The sequence below is a fragment of the Physeter macrocephalus genome, chromosome 14 (assembly GCF_002837175.3).
Source record: "Physeter macrocephalus isolate SW-GA chromosome 14, ASM283717v5, whole genome shotgun sequence".
Classification (NCBI taxonomy): domain Eukaryota; kingdom Metazoa; phylum Chordata; class Mammalia; order Artiodactyla; family Physeteridae; genus Physeter; species Physeter macrocephalus.
The window spans coordinates 70,941,493-70,962,401 of record NC_041227.1 but is presented as its reverse complement, the minus strand read 5'-3'; the positions used below and the strand labels follow the sequence as shown (position 1 = coordinate 70,962,401).

Sequence of the window (20,909 nt, the reverse complement as noted above, 5' to 3'; positions counted from 1 at the left end):
GTAACATTGAATTCTGTGTATTCACCATTTGGGAGCCAACTCCACAGGACCACAGGGTGGAAATACTTGTCCTCCACTGAGACTGAACCTTTCTGGAAAGAGCTTCACCTGGATTTTCTTCATCCCACTAGATGAGGTAGTATTTCTTCTGCACATTCAGCCGACAGCATAACTTCTGTAGAAGGGAACAAAGGTTTCTCCTCTAAAGCTCCTGGTCCCTTTTCTTTCAGTTCCTCTCTGTAGGCCTCTGTCCCACCTTGGTCAGTCTGTCTGCTTTTTCCTCTGGACTTGCACCATCTGTGACATTTGTCCTTTGGGACCCACAATTATCTTTTTGACTACTTACAGTTTTTATTTTCCTAGGGGCTCTCTGAGTCAATTTAAATATGATTATATCCAACAACAAACTGACTATTTATAGAGTGGGTATCAGTGGTAAAAACACTAATGTGAGAATCTAATAGGTGAGTCAAACTTCCACTTAAAAGATAGAAGTGTAGATTAGATTAGTAAACTTGAGCATTCTAGTCATCTTTCTTCCTTTCCTTAGGAGCTGTGTGTGATGTAACCACATGACTTTTGGGGAGAAGACACGAGAGAGTATACAGAGAGTCTCACAAGCCAGTCTCCTTCCAGGTTGTTCCTGACTCCAGAGAGGCTATTTCCCATCTTGGACTGCCACAGAATTAGGGAGAAGTCTGGAAGTTGGAAATTGAAGATAGCTCAGTTAAACTACTTTGCCCACAGATGAACCTGTTACAGATAGAGATGAAGAAGCAGATGTATTGGGGGGAGAGGTTTGGTCTGGCATTTGGGGCCCTGTTTTCACAGGCTGTTTCATGCTGCTGAGGGCTAGAGATTTCTTGCTTCCATTGTGCTGACTCATGGAACAGTGTGGATTAGCTGCCTTCCACATCTGTTTGGGAAGGATGTTTGTAAGGAGACATGACAGGGTCTATCTGGAATGAAAGGAAAAAAGAGTGCCTGTTAAATCTGGATACCTTTAAAGTACAAAGACTTAGATTATAGGGCTTCCCTGGTGGCACAGTGGTTGAGAGTCCGCCTGTCGATGCAGGGGACACGGGTTCGTGCCCCAGTCCGGGAAGATCCCATATGCCGCGGAGCGGCTGGGCCCGTGAGCCATGGCCGCTGAGCCTGCGCGTCCGGAGCCTGTGCAAAAAGATTTAGATTGTAGATGATAAAATCTCAGACCTTGAAGAAACTCTTGAGGCTATTTGGGTGGGAGAATTCTGGAAGTTCTTTCTCTGGAGGACCAAGGAGTATGGGGTTTCCAAACTGAGAAGAGAGGAAGGCTCAACCATCACTTTTCATGTCCCTGAATACAATTTTAGGCTTCTTTTTATTATCATCATTATTTCATCTGGTAACAATATTTCTGCCCGGAAATAGCTTTACCCCTCTGAAGAGAATGCTGTGATCCCATCTGCCAGTTTGCAGAATGCTTCAGGGTCCTCTCCTACCTGCTATTTCTGTGCCCTTTCCATGTGTCATGGTAAAGCCCCCACCTCTCCAGTCACATGGGTCCTTGTTTGCTGTATTTGTTCCTGTCTTCAGAAAGTGAGTTTGGGATGTGGCAAGGAGAGGCAGCGTGCACTGGGGGAGTCCTGTTACCGTGATGTGCTGGGAAGAAGCAATGATGAAGAGGTGTTATGGGGTAAGAAGTCCATGCTCCACGTCTCCAATAGTTCAGAAATTTCTTTGAAGGATTCTATGCCTTCAGGCTTCTCCCGCTCAATGAATGTATTTTTCACTGCTTTAGGATTAATTTTCTTAAAGCCCTTCCTTGAACTCTTGAGCCTATAATGACTACCCATTACTTATAGATCCACATTCTGGAATGCAAGTCCTGATTAGCCTAACCATGCAAGATCTTTTGGTATCATCAAATAAGACTCATTCTCTCCAACATTCTTCTTCCTAGCTGTTACCTCCTTCTTCATCTCTCCACATGCCTCTCTCCACTGCTCTTCTGTAAAGCTCTAGATTCAATGCTTACACTTTACCGTACTTCAGGAAGTTTCCTTGCCTCTTGTGGGTCATATAGATCTCTTTTTATTTTTATTTCTGCTCTTGTAGGAGAAAAATATCATTTTTTTTAAAACGATTGACTCTTTTTACATTTACGGAAGAATACAGGTTAGTGAGTCATACATTTGATGCATGATTGTACTTAACATTGTGGGAGTATAAATAAATCTCAAAGCATGACCTTGTCCTGAAAGAGTCTGCAAATACAGTGATGAACCCCAAACTAAACATGATGGAAACTGGGAATGACTGAATAACCTCTGGTGTTACGGAGAGAGAAACAGTGCAGGCTAACCCGGGGAAGTGCAGCGAGCATGGAGTGTGGCGGGAGTGTGTGTGAGGGGGTATGGTGTGGGAAACAGAAGGGCCCACTGGAGCGGAGGAGTAGGTCGATGGAGGCGTGTCTTAGCTAGATGGGGTGAAAGCAAATTGTCTAGGGAATGCAGGTCAGGGAAAGGAGTTTAGGCTAAGAAATGGGGATCAATTTTATAGGTAGTTGCGTCGTTGAATAAGACAGAAATATGTGGGATGGTTAGAAGGGAGGGTTGCAAACACTATACAGAAGAGGCTGCTGAGATAAGCCTGCTGTGCTCACAGTGGGAAGGATGGGGAATGGTGACTTGGGAAGATTTATCAAAGAAAGAAATGATAGGGCTTGCTGACAGATCATTTCAAGGCTTGGGGAAACTGCAGATCATGTTTTAAACCGGAACATATTGCTATAGGTAAGTGTGATACGTAAATCCAATTTATAGATTTAGGTTTCATAGTGATATTTTATGCTCTTTTCGCATAGCAAAAGGAACTTTCAAACATACTTGTATAACTATCACCTCATTTTATCTTCAACATCTGTGTCAACTTTCTTACCTGTAAATGCAGGTGACACCAACCCTCTAGGCTTAATTTGTTGAAGGCTCATCCTATGAAGAATGAATCTGGTGGACAATTCAAGGACTAACTTCAATCTTCTTTTTTCCCATTCATTTTGGAAGACAGGAATCATTGCTTTAAAGAAACATTTAAAAAGAAGCTCCCTTAAATGGCAGTCTCTCTTTTGGCTTAATCTAACATAAGACCACGCTTCAGCAACTTTTCCTACCTACTTAGGTCCCTGGCTGAACACACATCCTTCCACCTTTGCCTGAGTCTCCCCAGTCTTGCTGCAGCTGCTGGGGCAGGTTTAGCCCACTTACATCCTGGCAAGGGATAAGCCCGATACCCTTTCCTTTTATGAAACACTATCTGTGTGAAGTGAGCTCTTTGGTCCATAGTGTTCCCTGCCAAAGCTAAGGGGAGATTAAGGAACACTTCTGAGCAGTTGAATATTGGAAGAGGTTTATATAATTGACACTCACACTCCTGTTAAACCCTTTCGCTCAGTGGAGAGACAAGAGAAACTTATACAGTTATGGTTCCCACTTAGGAATAAAGTACTATGTCTTCTCTGGGTGCATTCTTCTCATTTACATAGGACAGAGCTTGGGAATTAAGGAAATATTAGTTGATGACTGTTCATTTTTTTTAGCTTCATAGAACCAATTTCTATACCCCGTTGTAACCATATGGAATGAAAATGCTGAAATGGAATTGGGATCAGTTGGTATCTATGTATTAGGCATCAGAGTTTGGGTGGTGAACAAGGCTGTTATTGTCACAAACAATAATGGAAATAATAATACCACCAGTGGACATTTCTTGCATGCTTACTATATGCAAGGTTCTTTTCTAAACTCTTTTCATACACTTTAATTCCCATAACAAACTTAAGAGGTCAGTATTATTATTATCCCTTTTAGAGATAAGGAAACTGAAGCACAGAGAGGTTAAATACCTTGCCCAAGGTCTTCTAGTTTATAAATAGTAGAGTCAGGATTCAGACGTGAGCAGGCAGACCTCAGGTTTCTAACTTCTGTGCTGTACCCCTCATGGTGAGAGAGGCAGACAGTTGATAAATCCCTTGAAGTGGGATGAATTTTGTGGGAGCCTGTAAAAGGGTAAATTAACCCAGAGAAGGGGAAGGCTGGGAAGGCTTTGATGAGAAAAGCAAAATCATCCTTTAGGATGAAACAAAAAGAGTGCATAGGTGCTCTCTAGGTGGGGTACAGTGGACAAGAATATTCCAGCATGCACAGTAGCCACCAGGCTGGAGAGAATATGGCAGTTTTGAGGAACAGCTGTTAGAAGGGATGGAGAGGGTGAGAGAGAGTGTGTCATAGAGTGAGGCTGGCAGAGGCCAGGTCAAGAAGGGCTCTGTAGGTCCTACTTCAAGGAGTGGGGGTATAGAAACGTAATGGATTAAGGATCATTGTGATTTATAAGAAATATATATATTTGGTCTGTGTCCCATTCCTGGCCATAGAGCTCCTAAAACCCTAGAAATTTTCTAAGGGCTGAGAGTGATAAAGGTATCTTGTTTGTGTTAATGGGGTGACTTTTGGAAAGCCCATAGGTAACCGAAGGATGGGGTTCCTTGCCAGGGGAGACAACCATATCATTAGAGGTTGGAACTTTTAGTCCCACTCCAGGACCTCGAGAGGGGAGAGGGGCTTGAGGTTGAGTTCATTCACGAAGGCCAATGATTTATTTACTCAATTGTGCCTACATAATGAAGCCGCCAGCCATAAAAACCCAAAGGATGGAGTTTCATAGAGCTTCTGGGCAGGTGAACATGTGGAGATGTGGGGAGAGTAGTGTGCCCAGAGAGAACATGGAAGCTCCGAGCCCTTTCCCACATACCTTGCCCTGTGTATCTGTTCATCTGGCTGTTCATCTGTATCCTTTATAATATCCTTTAAAATAAACAGATGTATGCAAGTAAATGTTTCTCGTGAGTTTTCTGAGCCACCCTAGCAATTTAATTGAACCTGAGGAGGAGTCATGAGAACCTCCAATCATAGCCAGTTGGTCAGAGCACAGGTAACATCCTGCACTTGCGACTGGCATCTAGCATGAGGACACTTTTGTGGGACTGAGCCCTTAACCTGTGGGATCTGACACTATCTCCAGGTAGTGTCAGAATTGAGCTAATTGCTTGATGGTGCTGAAAAAAAAACCCCACACATATTGGAGGGAGCATTAAATGTTAAGAATTAAGGGCATGCACTGTTGGTGGGAATGTAAATTGATACAGCCACTATGGAGAACAGTATGGGGGTTCCTTAAAAAACTAAAAATAGAACTACCATATGACCCAGCAATCCCACTACTGGGCATATACCCTGAGAAAACCATAATTCAAAAAGAGTCGTGTACCACAGTGTTCACTGCAGCACTGTTTACAATAGCCAGGACATGGAAGCAACCTAAGTGTCCATCGACAGATGAGTGGATAAAGAAGATGTGGCACATATATACAGTGGAATACATATATACAGTGGAATATTACTCAGCCATAAAAAGAAACGAAACTGAGTTATTTGTAGTGAGGTGGATGGACCTAGAGTCTGTCATACAGAGTGAAGTAAGTCAGAAAGAGAAAAACAAATACCGTATGCTAACACATATATATGGAATCTGAAAAAACAAATGGTTCTGATGAACCTAGGGGCAGGACAGGAATAAAAACGCCGACGTAGAGAATGGACTTGAGGACACGGGGAGGGGGAAGGGTAAGCTGTGACGAAGTGAGAGAGTAGCATTGACATATATACACTACCGAATCTAAAATAGATAGCTAGTGGGAAGCAGCCACATAGCACAGGGAGATCAGCTCGGTGCTTTGTGACCACCTAGAGGGGTGAGATAGGGAGGGTGGAAGGGAGATGCAAGAGGGAGGGGATATGGAGATATATGTATATGTATAGCTGATTCACTTTGTTATACAGCAGACACTAACAGCATTATAAAGCAGCTATACTCCAATAAAGATGTTAAAGAAAAAAGAAAAAAAAAGAAGGGCAAGACAGGCGTTAAAGGGATAGAACCATGGGACTGACGTGATAAGATGCGAGTTTTGAAAAGGTGTTTCTGACTACTGGTGTGTCTGATGAATCGCAGAGGGCTAGAGTGGACTTAGAGAGTGCAGTCGGGAGGTGGTGGCTGTGGTCCAGCTGAGAGGTGATGGTGGCCTGGACCAGCAGAGAAGCAGTGAGGATGGAGAGCAGCTCAGGAGCTTCTTAGGAAGCTGAGCATAGGCAGCTTTGATGTGGAAGATGAAGACAAGGAGGGAACCAATAACAATGCTCCAGTTAAGAGTAAGAAGAAACTTGCAAGCGAACCAGACAGGACCTTGAGGAAAGTATCTACAACAGACCTTATTTGGTCAAGAGAAGGAGTATGCAAGAGAAAACGGATGGCTCGTGTCATGGCCCAACCAGGGAATGACTCCTGTGAAGGGAGTGGATACACACACACACACACACACACACACTTTATATATACATATACACACACATGTTTATATATGTTTATGTATTGGGTTGGCCAAAAAGTGCCTTCATTTTTTTTAAATTTACTATTTTATTTACTTTTTTGGCTGCATTGGGTCTTAGTTGCATGCAGACTCTTCATTGTGGCGTGTGGGCTTCTCTCTAGTTGTGGCGAATGGGCTTTTCTCTAGTTGTGGTGCACAGGTTTTCTCTCTCAAGTTGTGACATGCGGGCTTCAGAGTGCGTGGGCTCTGTAGTTGTGGTGCATGGGCTCCAGAGCACGTGGGCTCTGTAGTTTGCGGCACACAGGCTCTCTAGTTGAGGCGCGCGAGCTCAGTAGTTGCGGCGCGTGGGCTTAGTTGCCCTGTGGCATGTGGGATCTTAGTTCCCCGACCAGGGATCGAACCCGTGTCCCCTGCATTGGAAGGCGGATTCTTTACCACTGGACCACCAGGGAAGTCCTGTGCCTTTGGTTTTTAAGTAAAAATAAAAGACACATTTTTCATTCCGCCAAGAACTTTATTGGACAGTGTATTCACCCTTTTGTTCCACTTCCTTCTGCAGTTTTTCAGGAAACTTCATAATGCCATCTTCCCAAAACTTTTTATCTTTTTGAGCAAAGAACTGTTCCAGGTGCCTTTTACAGTCTTCCAGGGAATTGAAATTTTTTCCATTAAGAGAATTTTGTAAAGACAGAAATAAATGGAAATCTGAAGGTGAGATGTCTGGTGAATATGGTGGATGAATCAGAGCTTCCGAGCCAAGCTGTAACAGTTTTTGCCTGGTCATCAGAGAAACATGCGGTCTTGCATTATCCTGATGGACGATTATGCGTTTTCTGTTGACCAGTCCTGGACATGTTTTGTGGAGTGCTGCTTTCAGTTGGTCTAATTGGGGGCAGTACCTGTTGGAATTAATTGGTTTTCTGGAAGGAGCTCATAATAGAGGACTCCTTTCCAATCCCACCATATACACAACGTCACCTTCTTTGCATGAAGACTGGCCTTTGGTGTGGTTGGTAGTGGTTCATTTCGCTTGCCCCACGGTCTCTTCCGTTCCACATTATTGTACAGTATCCACTTTTCATCGCCTGTCACAACTGGTTTTAAAAACGGAGTGTTTTCATTAATTTTCAGTAGAGAATCAGTAGAAAATAATGATCAAGAAGGTTTTTTTTGCTTAACTTATGTGGAACCCAAACATCAAAGTGATGAACATAGCCAAGCTGGTGCAAATGATTTTCATTGCTTGATTTGGATATTTTGAGTATGTTGGCTATCTCCTGTGTGGTATAACATTGCTTGTTCTCAGTTAATGTCTTAATTTGATCGCTATCAACTTCAGCTGGTCTACCCAACCGTGGAGCATCGTCCAGCGAGAAATCTCCAGCACGAAACTTCGCAAACAACTTTTGACACGTTCCATCAGTCACAGCACGTTTTCCATACAGAGCACAAATCTTTTTTGTGTGTTTCAGTTGCGTTTTTACCTTTCTTGAAGTAATAAAGCATAATATGCTGAAAATGTTGCTTTTTTTCTTCCATCTTCGATATTAAAATGGCTACCCCAAAATTTACCACTTTTGATACATTTTTTAAATGCACGATGATATGACAGCTGTCACACAGAATCTAACAAAATTGTTTCGAATGAAGTTAAAGACAACTAAGTGCTACTAGAGCCATCTTACGGGAAAAAAATGAATGAATCTTTTGGCCAACCCCATATATGTATATACTTACACACACATACCTGGATTTGTTGTTGTGGAGGTTAGGCCTCCCAAGTTAAGGTAATTTCAGAACCGAGGTTGCCTCTTTGGTGCCTACTGCCCTCTAGCTGTGGTGTTTTTGGTAAGTACAAGTTCTATACTTCTACCACCATCACTGAGTTTCCCCTTTGAGTCAAAGTATAGAGTGATCTAAAAATATCTGGCAACATGGCACATCAACGGGAGAGACACACGAATGCCACATCTATACAAAACAACCGGCTGGATTCAAGTGGAATAGTAGTAATTATCCACATGGGTATCAATTCCAGTTTTCTCTCTTTCGTGAGCTAATCCTATCCACCTCAAAACATCTTCCTGTCTTTGTCGAGAGAATCTCTGAAAGCTTCATTATGATCGTCACCATTTCTGATGAGGTGTTTTCTGCTGAACATTTGGAACTGGGTAGGGTGAGATAAATTCCAAGCAGATGGGACGTTTTTGCAGTCTGTATATCAATATCTCCAGTCTGCTGTATAGACCTTCCAGGAAATTTCTGTGCCAAAGGGCAGATGCCTGAGGAATTTATGTTTTGCTATTTTTTCAGACTTTTCAGCTTTTAGTGATCATGCGTGAGAGTGTGTAATTGCCAGTGGTCTGGGGTTAACCTCAGTTACAGGGGGAATTATTTTGGGAGGAGTTAAATATGGTATTTGAAAAACTGAGAAATGAAAGTCTTCCCTAACACTAGAGTTTCTGAAGGAAAAACAGTTGGACCAGACTGGATGAACTGGTTGGATTAAATGCTGTGTCTTACTCCTGACTCAGGGTTGTTATTTGTGGTTGCTTACTTTATTTTTATTGTTAAAGTGTCCTATTTAATGTGTCAGACTTTGCTCAGGACAGGGTAAGGCATTTAGGGAAAGGCATAAAAGAAACATGAAGCACGAACCAGCTTACATTAGGGACCTGAAAAACGTTATAGAACACATAGAACATTTACACGTTATAATCATATCATGCTTCGTACTTGTTAGAATGCTTGTCTAACTCTGAAACATTATTCTAGTTTCCTCAGATCAGTGTTCACAGTTGTTTTCTGTACCTGTTTATGGTGTGCCCTCACACGGAACATTGGGGCATGAGAGTAAATCCTTGTTTTCTGCTGTCTCCCCAGCACCTAGAGCAACACTGGACACAGCTGACACAGAGCAAGCACTCAAAAAATCTTAGTTGAATAAATGAATGAAAAACATTATCTTCCAAACATCAGTAATAACTGTATAAAACAGGCTTGGCGTGCTACCATTTATGTACATTTGATTTTGCTTTCTGCCAGGTTTTCACCCAGATTTTATAGTAGTTGGTTATCCTGGGAGAAATTTATGAGCTATTTTTCTTTTTAATGAGAGTAGATATTGTCATAATTAGGTTGAAACTAAAGGGCATTTATTTGTCCTGCATCAACGGTAACTTTTTTCTATTATAAAGAAAACCCACTAGTAAATTATTATTCCCATGTCTGAGGGAGAGTCTCCAGCACCTGCAAGGGCTTGGCTGGGATGCTGGGCCCCTGCCAGGAGAAAGGGCTTTGTCCCCACCGCCCTCGGCTGCGATCCCAGCAGTAAGTAAGCTGAATTGTGGTGGCAAGTCGTCTTGGCAGTGGCAAGTAGAACATATTTTGACTGGTGATTTCTGCATGATTTGTATGACTTTCTGTATGACAGGAGTCACAACAAAACCATTTCGTGACTTGTGTCTAAAGCTATCAGTCAGTTGGAGCTGTGAAAATCAGTTTGCATATGTCAGCAATTTAATCTCCTAATATACTTGCCAATGGAAAACCGACACTAGAATTATTTTTCTGTATTTACTGACTAGAAAGATGTGGTTATCAAGTGCACTGATTGAAAAAATCTTTAAAATACCAGTCTTTAAATTGGGACCATATGTGTGTTTTCTTTCCCTAGCCACATCTATTTGTACATTTACCCACACATGTGTATATATACACACACACAGCATACAGTTACATCGATGTGTGTTTGTGTTACATATGTATGTGTTCACACAGAGCACATGTGCTTCGTGCATACGCGTGAGCTTTTAATGTGCTTATAGGTTGAAATGTAAGGATGTTGGGGAAGTTTCCTTGTCTGTTAACTGAGAATAATACAGTTACCTACATTCCAGTCTCCTAGTAAGGATTAACTTGGTTATTATGTGTGTAGTCCTTAGAATAGTGCCTAGCACATAATAAGTTTTCTATAAATATCAACTCTTTTTTTTCAAGTATATCTTCATCTGTCAGCCTAAGCAAAGGACTGTTGGTCTCTCTGTTACTTCTTATAATACTTTAGCTTCAGAGGCAGGGTGGTACAGCCTCAAACTTAATGTGTAGTTGGGAGGTACATTGGCAAATTAACTATTCTTCTAAAATGCTTGCAAGCAATTTTTATGCCATCTAGGAAATATTAGTATATGTATTTTTAAATCATAGCCATTTATTAAATACCTTAGTAATATTGATTCCCGTTATAGTAAAACATTTCTCTTTCTAAGTCATCATCATTCCCTAGTGGCCATCAGGGTTTTCAGTTCCTGTGTCATTTTTATTCTTTAACTAACACCAACTTCACTGGAGAATTTTATTTATTTTTTATTTATTTATTTTTTAATTTATTTATTTTTTTTTTTTGCGGTACGCGGGCCTCTCACTGTTGTGGCCTCTCCCTTTGCGGAGCACAGGCTCCGGACGCGCAGGCTCAGCGGCCACGGCTCACGGGCCCAGCCGCTGTGCAGCATGTGGGATCGTCCCAGACCGGGGCGCGAACCTGCGTCCCCTGTATCGGCAAGCGGATTCTCAACCACTGCGCCACCAGGGAAGCCCAACTGGAGAATTTTAATTCCAGGTTTGTAAGAGAACTGTTCATTTATTATGAAAAAAATAAGTGAGATATTCGCTCTGGTCTAAATGTTTGTGTCGCTCCAAAATTCATGTGGTGAAATCCCAACTCCAAAGGTGATGGTGTTAGTAGGTGGGGGCCTTTGAGAGGTGCTTAAGTCCTGAGAGTGGAACCCTCATGTATTGGATAAATTCCTTATAAAAGAAGCTCCAGAGAGATTCCCTAGTCCCTTTCACCATGTGGGAATGCAACAAGAAGTCTGCAGCCTAGAAGAGGGCCCTCACCAAAATGTGACCATGCTGGCACCTTGATCTTGGACTTCTCAGCCTTCAGAACTGTGAGAAATAAATGCTTATTGTTTATAAGCTATGCAGTCTGTGGTATTCTGTTACAGCATCATGAATGGACTAAGACAGCATTTGAGTGATCAGGTGAAGAGAAAACAGTGCAAAAGAACCTAGAAGAGTTTGGAACTGTAGGTAGTTAACATATAGGTATACACACCTAGGGAGAAAATGACAAGGGCACATATTATTTTGAGAAAGGTTTCAGTAAGTAATGGTGGTACTCACTGGGGAAAAAAGTATGAATCATTAGTCAGAATGAGTGTATGAACTGGTGATGTGAAAGTGCTGATTAAGTTGTTTTGAATAATAATTGGATTTTTGTTGGAATAGGTAAGTTAAGTAGCTCATCCTTAACAAAAGTGCAAGGGATTTCACAGCTCATGTCATTTTATAGATTAAAAATGAAGGCCAAGTGAAGACCACAGAGTTAGTTGGTGGAAGTGTGAGTACCAAAACCAGACTCTGACGTGGGGAGAAGACAGTGCCCCCACGTAACAATTCTTTAACTGCAGTAGCATGGAGTTGGAACAAAGGGACTTGGAATGTTGACCTCAACTCTCTAAGAATAATTCCAGCCACAAGCTGGAATAATTATTAGAGAGTTTATAGAATATTCTTAATAAAATGCTTTTCCTGTTTTATTATGAGTGAAGAAACTCAGCTTTACGTATCTACTTTGGGTCAGATTTGTTTGGGCATGTTCAGGAAGGTGGTGTGTTCTTAGATCCAGACCACTGGAGTGTATTCAGGGCCTCTTTCAGTGTCGCTGTTTTTGTGATTGGACTCATGTGCATTATTTTAAAAAACTAGTTTGTCTCTGTAGAAGACTATAGAAGGCATTTGTATTTAGTGCTTTATATTGATTTTTAAAAATTATATGGGTAGGGAACATTTAGTTTGAGGACAGTACGTGAGTCACAGAAAGGGGGCTCTGGGGGCTGCTAGGGCTGAACTGGACTAGATGGTCACCCACTTTGTTCATGTTGCATCTTTTTTTTTTCTTTTTAATCATATGGGGGAAGGGTAATCTTTTGGTAGCTTTTAAGACTTTGATTTGGAGATTCGGAAAGGCAGTGTTTTGTTGGGTGAAACTTTTTGTATGGAGGCATTTCTTTTAAGGTTTGTGAATGCGCTCTGTTTTAACGCTCACAGATCACATTTCATGGTATCCACGTAGAAATAGATACTGAAAAGAATAGACATTGGTAGTAATGGGGAAGTTTGAAGACCACAAAGCAATCTACTTTGATGATAGGGTCAGTTGGATTTTAGATCTGCACCCTTTCTTAGCAACCTGAGTATTCTAAAAAGCAGTAGGGTATGATTTAAAAACTTGGTGTTTGGGGTCAACTGACCTGGTTTTCTTTTTTTTTTTGCGGTACGTGGGCCTCTCACTGTCGTGGCCTCTCCCGTTGCGGAGCACAGGCTCCGGACGCGCAGGCTCAGCGACCATGGCTCACGGGCCTAGCCGCTCCGCGGCATGTGGGATCTTCCCGGACCGGGGCACGAACCCGTGTCGCCTGCATCGGCAGGCGGACTCTCAACCACTGCGCCACCAGGGAAGCACTGACCTGGTTTTCTTAATCTCTGCTATACTAGCTATGTCTCTGAGGTTTGCTTCCCTTGTCTGCAAAATAAAGATAATGATACCTGTTTCACAGTTTTTTAAAAACAGCTTTATTGATATGTATTTCACATACCATAAAATACACCAGTTTAAAGTGTACAGTGGTTTTAGTATATTCACAGTTATGCAGCTGATACCACAATCAATTTTAGAGCATTTTATCACTCCAGAAAGAAACTGATAGAAGTCAGTTCCCATTTCCTCCCCTGATTCCCCCAGCTCTAGGTAACCATTACTCTACTTTCTGTCTCTGTGGATTTGCCTGTCCTCCACATCTCATGTGAATGGAATCAGACAAATATGTCATGCTTTGTGACTGCCTTCTTTCACTTAGCATAATGTCTTCAAGGTTTCATCCATGTTATGATGTGTATTAGTAGATTGTTCTTTTTTATTGCCAAATTTCACTCCATTGTATGGATATACCACATTGTTATCCATTCATCACTTGATGGATGCAGTGATGTTTTTGTGAAAACCGAGTAAGAGAGAAAATAAGTAAGGTGCTCAATGATGTCTTGCACATAGAAGCAATGTGTTGACCTTTGAACAACACAGGGGTTGGGGTGCCAACCTTCTGCACAGGTGAAAGTCCCTGTGTAATTTTACATTCGGCCTTCCATATGTGCAGTTCCGCATCCCTGGATTCAGCCCTGTCCCGTAGTACGTATTTAGTGAAAGAAATTCACATGTCAGTGGACCCTTGCAATTCAAACGTGTTGGTCAGGGGTCCACTGTATATTTCTATTGTTTCTCTTCATCTGGTTTGGACAGGCTTCTTGTGTGAATTGTCAGCAGCTCCTCCTGTCTTATGAGTTAAGAAAAGCGGTCTTAGTGAGTAGACCATCTGTCTGCCAGTTCTCTTATTTTGGTTCTTGGTTCGTTGAGGACCCTGGGTGGGCACTCGTTTAATACCAGAATTCACACTGCTTTCCTCAGCAGCCGGAAGTGTTCAGGTGTTATCAGCAGTGCTCATTGTCATTACAGGTGCTCTGTCCATACGTGTAAACACTAGGTTTAAAGAGATTGAAAGAAGGAGCCATTGTGGCTTACGCAGATGTCCGCTGGTCTCACATGCTGACCCTCATTCTGAACCTGAGCACTGACACCAGAGTCAGGCTGTGGGGTGTTTATGTCATTTGCAAGGATTGGAGGGAAATAGGGCTTTGGCAGTTCCATGCTTGGTGACTTTACAGAACACAGAAAACTGCTGAGGGTTTATGTGACATGAGACAGGAAGTTCATGTTACGCATACGGTGTCTTGAGGATTTGGGATTGTAAAATACTAATTGATTACTAAATGACAAAATTCCAGTTGAAGTAGATAGTTGCTTAAGACCAAAGAGAAATCTAAAAGCATTGATTTCTGTTTTGTCAGTTGTGGAAATGTCATGGAACTCAATTATTAAAGGTAGTGTTTCTGAATTTCTACTTAAGATACTATATATAATACAAAAATAAAATTCTAAACAAGGCCCAATTGTTATTTACTAAGCAAATATTATTTTAGTATTCACTGTTGGCCTACTGCTGTTTGTCAAATGGAAAAACAGAATAAATATTCTCTAATAACTACTCTTCTGCCCAGGTTTCCACTGAGGACATGAAACAAGTTGTTAAAGTTGAAATCTCCAGTGGTTGCCATTTTACAGACGGATTTGTTGTATAGGCTTTCTAAGCTTGTTTGCCTGCCTCTGCAAAGATAAAACATTAATAATACCTTGCCTATTATGAGAAGTTAATTTGTACTGGGCCCTGTGCTTACCACTTTATTTGGATTCTCATTGATTAAAGTTAAGTATGGTTAGTATCCTTTTTTATCAATATATTAGATGAGGAAACTGAGGCACAGAGAGATTAAGTTACTGATCCAAGTATACACAGCTTGTAAGCAGTACTTCTCTTCATAGCGTCCCATTTTGTAAAGTTTTATGTTTTTAAAACTGCTTTAGAATTTCAAGTTTTACTCTGCTATTCTTTCTCCAAATCCCAGGTCTACGTAGAAATCAAGGCAAGTCTGTGGTTAGTTTCTTAGGGAATTATATATAAATAAAATAGTTGTATACTGTAATTGTATTATGAATGGCATCTTTCACTCGTAACCAGCAGTAGCTCAGCTGCTTATCTTTATCCCTTCAGTAGTCAAGGAGATACGAAGTCGATAAGCAAGTGGAGCGGCTGTCACTCAAGCAAAGCCTCTAGGAGAATAATTCCAAGTAACTTCTCAGAGCGAATTGCAACTCACTCAGTCCCACTTCACCAGAGAGCATTGTTCAAAAGATACGCTTTTACTTTTCTACTTAGCCTGCTGCAAGCATTCCCAAGAGAGCTTATGCTTGTGGCCTGTGGATCAAAGATAGTTTCTCAAATACTAGGAACTTTGCTGCCAGTTGGAATTAAGCAAATAGAAAATATACCTCCAGAAAGGAAGCAAATTAGTTTATAACAGCCCAGCTGTAGTATTATTTGTGCTTTTAAAAGTTTCCCTAAGAAAACTCTTTAATCATACGTTTTGACAAACAGCAAAGGAACAGAACAAAATTACCATTTTCCATCTCTTATGAAGGGCTGGGCCTTTTAACCTGTGCTGTCTCTTAGCCTAACATCTCTCTTCAATATCTCTGTGCTTTTATTTCCATTTAAAAACAAGGAATTGAGACTTAGCGAGATGAAGTACCTTACATCACCACATTAAGTTGTGATGATATCATTTGAAAATGCAAAGTCAAAGACTTCTTTTGTTTGTTGATATCTTTTTTATTGGGCTAGACTTATTGTAATTTGGACTTATCTACCATCAGAACAATCACAAACCAAGTGAAAAAAGAGGATACTCTAGGATACATACACTAGGATGTTACCTACATTAGGATGTATGTAATGTATGTAACACCATATAGGTGAAGATGAATGAAAAATGCCTGAAAGATTGATTCCCTGTTGTCTCTTGCCTTATTAGTAATAAAGTATATTGAATCCAGTTATTATATCAGAAGTTTTTCACATTTCATCTTATCTAATTCTCACAACCATGCTGTCAGGTGGGTGCTATTTTTATCCACATTTTTATAAATAAGGCCGCTGAGACTGGAAAGTTAAAACCACTTGCCTGTGGTCATGAAGCTAGCAATTAGCAAAGCCATTGCTTTTAACCACTATGCAATTTTCCTTGCCCACTAATCGACATAGAAAGGTTTACTTTAGTTTTTCTGCCTCTCAGTTCAAGCCATCACCAGATGTACATTCTAAACCCAGATTTGATTATTTTTTAAAAATTTATTTATTTATATTTTATTTTTGGCTGTGTTGGGTATTTGTTGCTGCCTGCGGGCTTTCTCTAGTTGCGGCGAGCGGGGGCTACTCTTTGTTGCGGTGCGCAGGCTTCTCATTGCGGTGGCTTCTCTTTGTTGTGGAGCACGGGCTCTAGGCACATGGGCTTCAGTAGTTGTGGCACATGGGCTCAGTAGTCGTGGCTCGCAGGCTCTAGAGCGCAGGCTCAGTAGTTGTGGCGCACGGGCTAACTTGCTCCGTGGCTTGTGGGATGTTTCCGACCAGGGCTTGAACTCGTATCCCCTGCATTGGCAGGTGGATTCTTAACCACTGTGCCACCAGGGAAGTCCCCAGATTTGATTCTGTTTAAAAATGTTTAATGGCTTCTGATGTTATCAGGAAAGTTGCTGTTCATTTTTTAAGACCTGAGTTGAGTGACTTTAGTTGGATGTCATGTTCTCTCTGAACCTTCCCTGATGCTGATCTTCTCTGTGTCCCTATAGCACCTTGTAGCCTAGCCCTTAGGACTTCCCCTGCCTATGCTCTGGACTTCTTTAGAAGCACATTGTCTGGTTCAGTTATTAGCTTTTATTTGTATTGCTAGCCCTGTGTTGGTGCTTTATGCACAGTGGATGGTTAATAGATGTTTGTGGAATTGAATTGGATGTTTGATAAATGTTTAAATTTAATTATGATGTTAACTTTCTGGTACGCACTTCAGGCACTTCAGGAAAGTCATTGTGGCATTAGGTGCCTATGGAGACCCTCAGTGTTTCAGGCTGGGAATTGGTGACTTCCTACAAGACATCAATTAAATGCATGATTGGGGCTGATTTTGTCTAAATTGCTCAGAGCACATGGTATTATTTTTCTCTCTAGAATAGAGTGTCAACCATCCTGCCACACTTAACAAAATAGAAACTGCTTTTATTTTAATAAAATGAAACCTTTTTAGTGTGTCACAGGTTTCTATAGCATACTTTATGAACAGCTATATGCATCCCACTGTTCAGAAAATCAGATTTTCAAAGCTACACTTTATATCCTATTGAAAGTAGCTTGAGCAAATGGAAAGAACATGGGTTTTGGAGTTAGGTACTGAGTCAAATTCTGGTTCAGCTACATCATAGCTTCTGACTTTGGGCAAAATACTTTATTCAACATTTTTTAAAATTTTTTAAACAGGAAAGGTACATATTGGCAGCTTTTTGGACAAAATGCGTTGGGAGGAAATGTGTTGTTACTTCTTAAAAAGAAATCTATGAGCTCAACGATAATATTTTGGTATATTTTCACTTCAGTTGAATAAACTTTTATTCTAATTTCATTCTTAAAAAATGGTATAAGCATATTGAGAATCATCTCTCTGATCACCCTGTAATCAAGCATTGCCATGTGACTTCTGGTCCAGTGTTCCAAGTGAAGACCAAATAATGTCAAGATGTGCTCTCTATATATAGATTTTGTAGGAGTTTGAATAAAGAAGAGGGATAGAGTCATCCATAGATGGCAAAGTTATGCCTTGGCAGTAAGTACCATATTGACATATTTAGTACCAATCCCAGTTTAGAAAGGGCAAATTTGGAGAGGATCATAGCAGTGAGTATTGCAGTAAATTTACATGGAAGAATTTTCTCAGTTCCAACAGTAATTGCTTTAGATACATATTTATTTAAGTGCAGACTACAATATTGTGGCAATTTTAGTTACTCAGCAAAATAGTTTTACAAAATCGCCAAGGGACTCTCTTTAAAATGGCATCCTAAATCTGCTAACCAGCAGTTGTAGCTGGTTATACGTCTGATTATCTTGACCTCCTCCATCCACTGGTCCGCTCTTTTGAATTACCCAGAATCGTGGCTTTTGGTTTGTTGTTAGGTTCTTTGAGCTGCTATCATGGAGCCAGACTTCGAAGAGCTTCTTCGTACCTGGTGTGAATTTGGGGCTTATCCTAGAAGTTCTTGATTTTGAGAGCCTTGATAAAATTAATTTCAAATGTTTCTTGACTGGGCTAATAATAATAAGTTAGCCAGTGAGAATACCCCATGATTGCTTTTTGTGTCTTAAGGTCTTTTTGTTTGCAGAGTGACACTGTAATTTTTCATTGTTTAGAAAATAGGAAGGTTGTAGTTTCTGAGTTCTTGGCCTTCTGATCCGGATTGCATTTTCATTTAATCACCTTGTGCTCTGAAATTGCAGAGCCAGAGAGAGCTGATGCTACCTGATGGAGTATTTAGAAACATTGAGAACTGCGAATGCGTATAGTAAGCCTCTCTGATAATGTAGAGAATGGACAGTGTCATCTATTTTGAGCTCAGTTCCTATGAGGACTCAGTAAATCCACACAGTGAATTAACTAAGGCTGTTTGAGAAACAGCCAGTGCAATAATAAACAGTTTTATGATTTTTAAAATGACTACGGGAAGTCTGGTCATGGCGATTCCAAGATGGCAGCTGGGTTTTCACTGCTCTTCTGGGCCTTGCATTGAAAAGTATGCTTTTAGCTGATATTCCCCTGTAACAGGAATTCATTAGGGGTATCCATTAGCCAATGAACTATAAGAAAAAGGGGCAGTTTAGTTATTTTAGAGAGAAAAATGCTATTAGCTATTTATATGCTGGGTGAATTTGAAGAATTCCTCCCCCCACCCAATCTGGAAAATTGATTTTAAAGAACTTATATTTTATTTAGAAAGAAGGAAAAGCAGATTATATTAGTAACTTTAAGTTTTGTGTTTCTACTATATTTATCCAAAGAGAAAGTGCTCAGATTTTAATTTCTAGGTACCTTATTTGCAAATTGGTTTTTCCTGCACATTTATGGCAGTTTCTTATTTCTAAAGATTGAAGCTTTTTATGTAATTTTTCTCTCAAGGGATAACATTTATGTATCTCCTCTTCCAAAAACTATTAAAGAAAGTATAAAAATGTAAATTTATACTTGTGGTGTTTATCTATTAAATATTTTTGTGCTACCCCGACTTTTTAGTATAAAGATTGCAAAATGATACTAAACTAGGCTGAAGAAAGTGATGAAAGTAAAAAATCCTGAACACTCACTGAACTATTAAGATGTTCATGTGATTTCAGATGGAGTTAGTTGATGGACAGCGGCAGGTGTACTGGGTCTCCCGCCTCAAACATCAGTGAGGTTTGGACAATTTAGGGGGAGGGTATTAATTTTTGAGTAGTCAGGTTTTTTTCATTTACGTCTATTATTTAAAACGAAAGTACAGAGAAGCGCTGTAAATTAGCGAAAGGTGCACTGCATTTAACTTGGAGTCATAATGCTGGCTAACTTGTGTGACCTTGGGCATGAGTTTTTGCCTGCCTGTGTCAGTTTCTCAATCATCAGAATTGTAGCTTTGGACTAGATCGTGGTTCCCTGTTGTGTGTTTTCTTGGGAAATGTGGTAGAACGCTAGGAGCCTTATAAAGTCACAGTATAAACACAGCAGACATATATCTTGCTGCCTGCCTTCCAGATCTATTTTACCTGAGGTTTTTAGCATAACATTAACTTTATACGTAAACAAACTTATATTGGACTAAAAGGAATTCGGATAGATTCATATGGTATGTGTAATACCAAAACTAAAGGAAGTGTTATGCTAACAGCAGGCTACAGAAAGAGTCCTCTTGTTTTATATTCACTGTTTTCTGTCATTAAGGGTGTTTGGTGGACATATTTGAGGATCACTGCATTAGATGACAGTTCAAGTCTTCTTATTCTAAAGCTATGAAACCATGAAAACATTTACACTTTGAATTCCCCTCCTCCCTATCCTAAATCGGTGGCATTTTTCTAAATCAGAGTTCGTGTATTGTATTTACATGAAACCTCTCAATGTTGTTTGATAAGAACCCTCCTAAGAGATCTTGTCCTGAAAGGAGGGTGCTTAACATTGGAACTGGGGGCTGGTGGGGCGAGGAGTTAAGAGCAATGCCATAAGCACACTAGATGCATCTGATGCCCCTTTCAAGCCTCTCTGCCTCTAAAAGGTGATTCTCTATTTCTAAGGCCCATTATAGATGTGTTCCTTTTTTTTCCCCTTCCATTTTGCCTGATTCTGACAGAATGGGAATCCTTGCTTCTGAATTTAATTTTTCTTTTTTCCTTTCTTCCTATCTTCAGCAACAATGTAAGTACTCTTCATGGCAGCTGCTGTATTAAGCCCAAGAGCTTAAAAGATTAAAGAAACCACTAACGGCAATCAGGAGGAAGTTTAAGGGCCTTTTTTTCTGAAGGTTTGTGTTTTCATTCTGGTGGTTGAGTAGAAAATTGCAAACAGGTTGTGTTCAGCAGCTGGAATGCTCTTCAGCATCTGGGGAGACCCAGCCTTCTGTTCATTTTCCATTCATCGGAAGGGTAGCCTGCCTGAGGTGAAAACTGCAGACAGATATTAGAATTCTTTGTGTGGATAGTCATTAGAATTTCTTTTTTGCAGAAATTTCTTCATAGAAATGCCAGCTTCTCCTTCATCTTCCACTAGCTTTTCTGAACACTTAACTTTAGGTCAGTTGCTGTAGAGAGGCCTGAATAAGTACCTCCTGAAGACTTGCCCCCGAAACAGGAATTGTTTGGACTCTTAGTGAATTCCAACTTTGGAGTCAATAGCTGGCCTGCCC

At 40.6% G+C, this 20,909-nt stretch overlaps 1 protein-coding gene across 4 annotated transcripts in view; it reads left to right on the top strand.

The window, feature by feature from the left end:
• The window catches only part of LOC114483933 (autism susceptibility gene 2 protein-like), an 833,326-nt gene that overhangs the window by 319,943 nt on the left and 492,474 nt on the right, over positions 1-20,909 (top strand). The window contains exon 3 of one of the 4 annotated variants that reach the window (XM_055090745.1): positions 7,764-7,929. The exons of the other annotated variants lie outside the window; for them this stretch is intronic. Within the exon in view, the coding sequence (XP_054946720.1) occupies positions 7,764-7,922 (159 nt within the window). The 3' untranslated portion in view covers positions 7,923-7,929. Of the gene's footprint in view, positions 1-7,763; positions 7,930-20,909 lie in introns of those variants that run through there. 4 annotated transcript variants of the gene reach the window in all.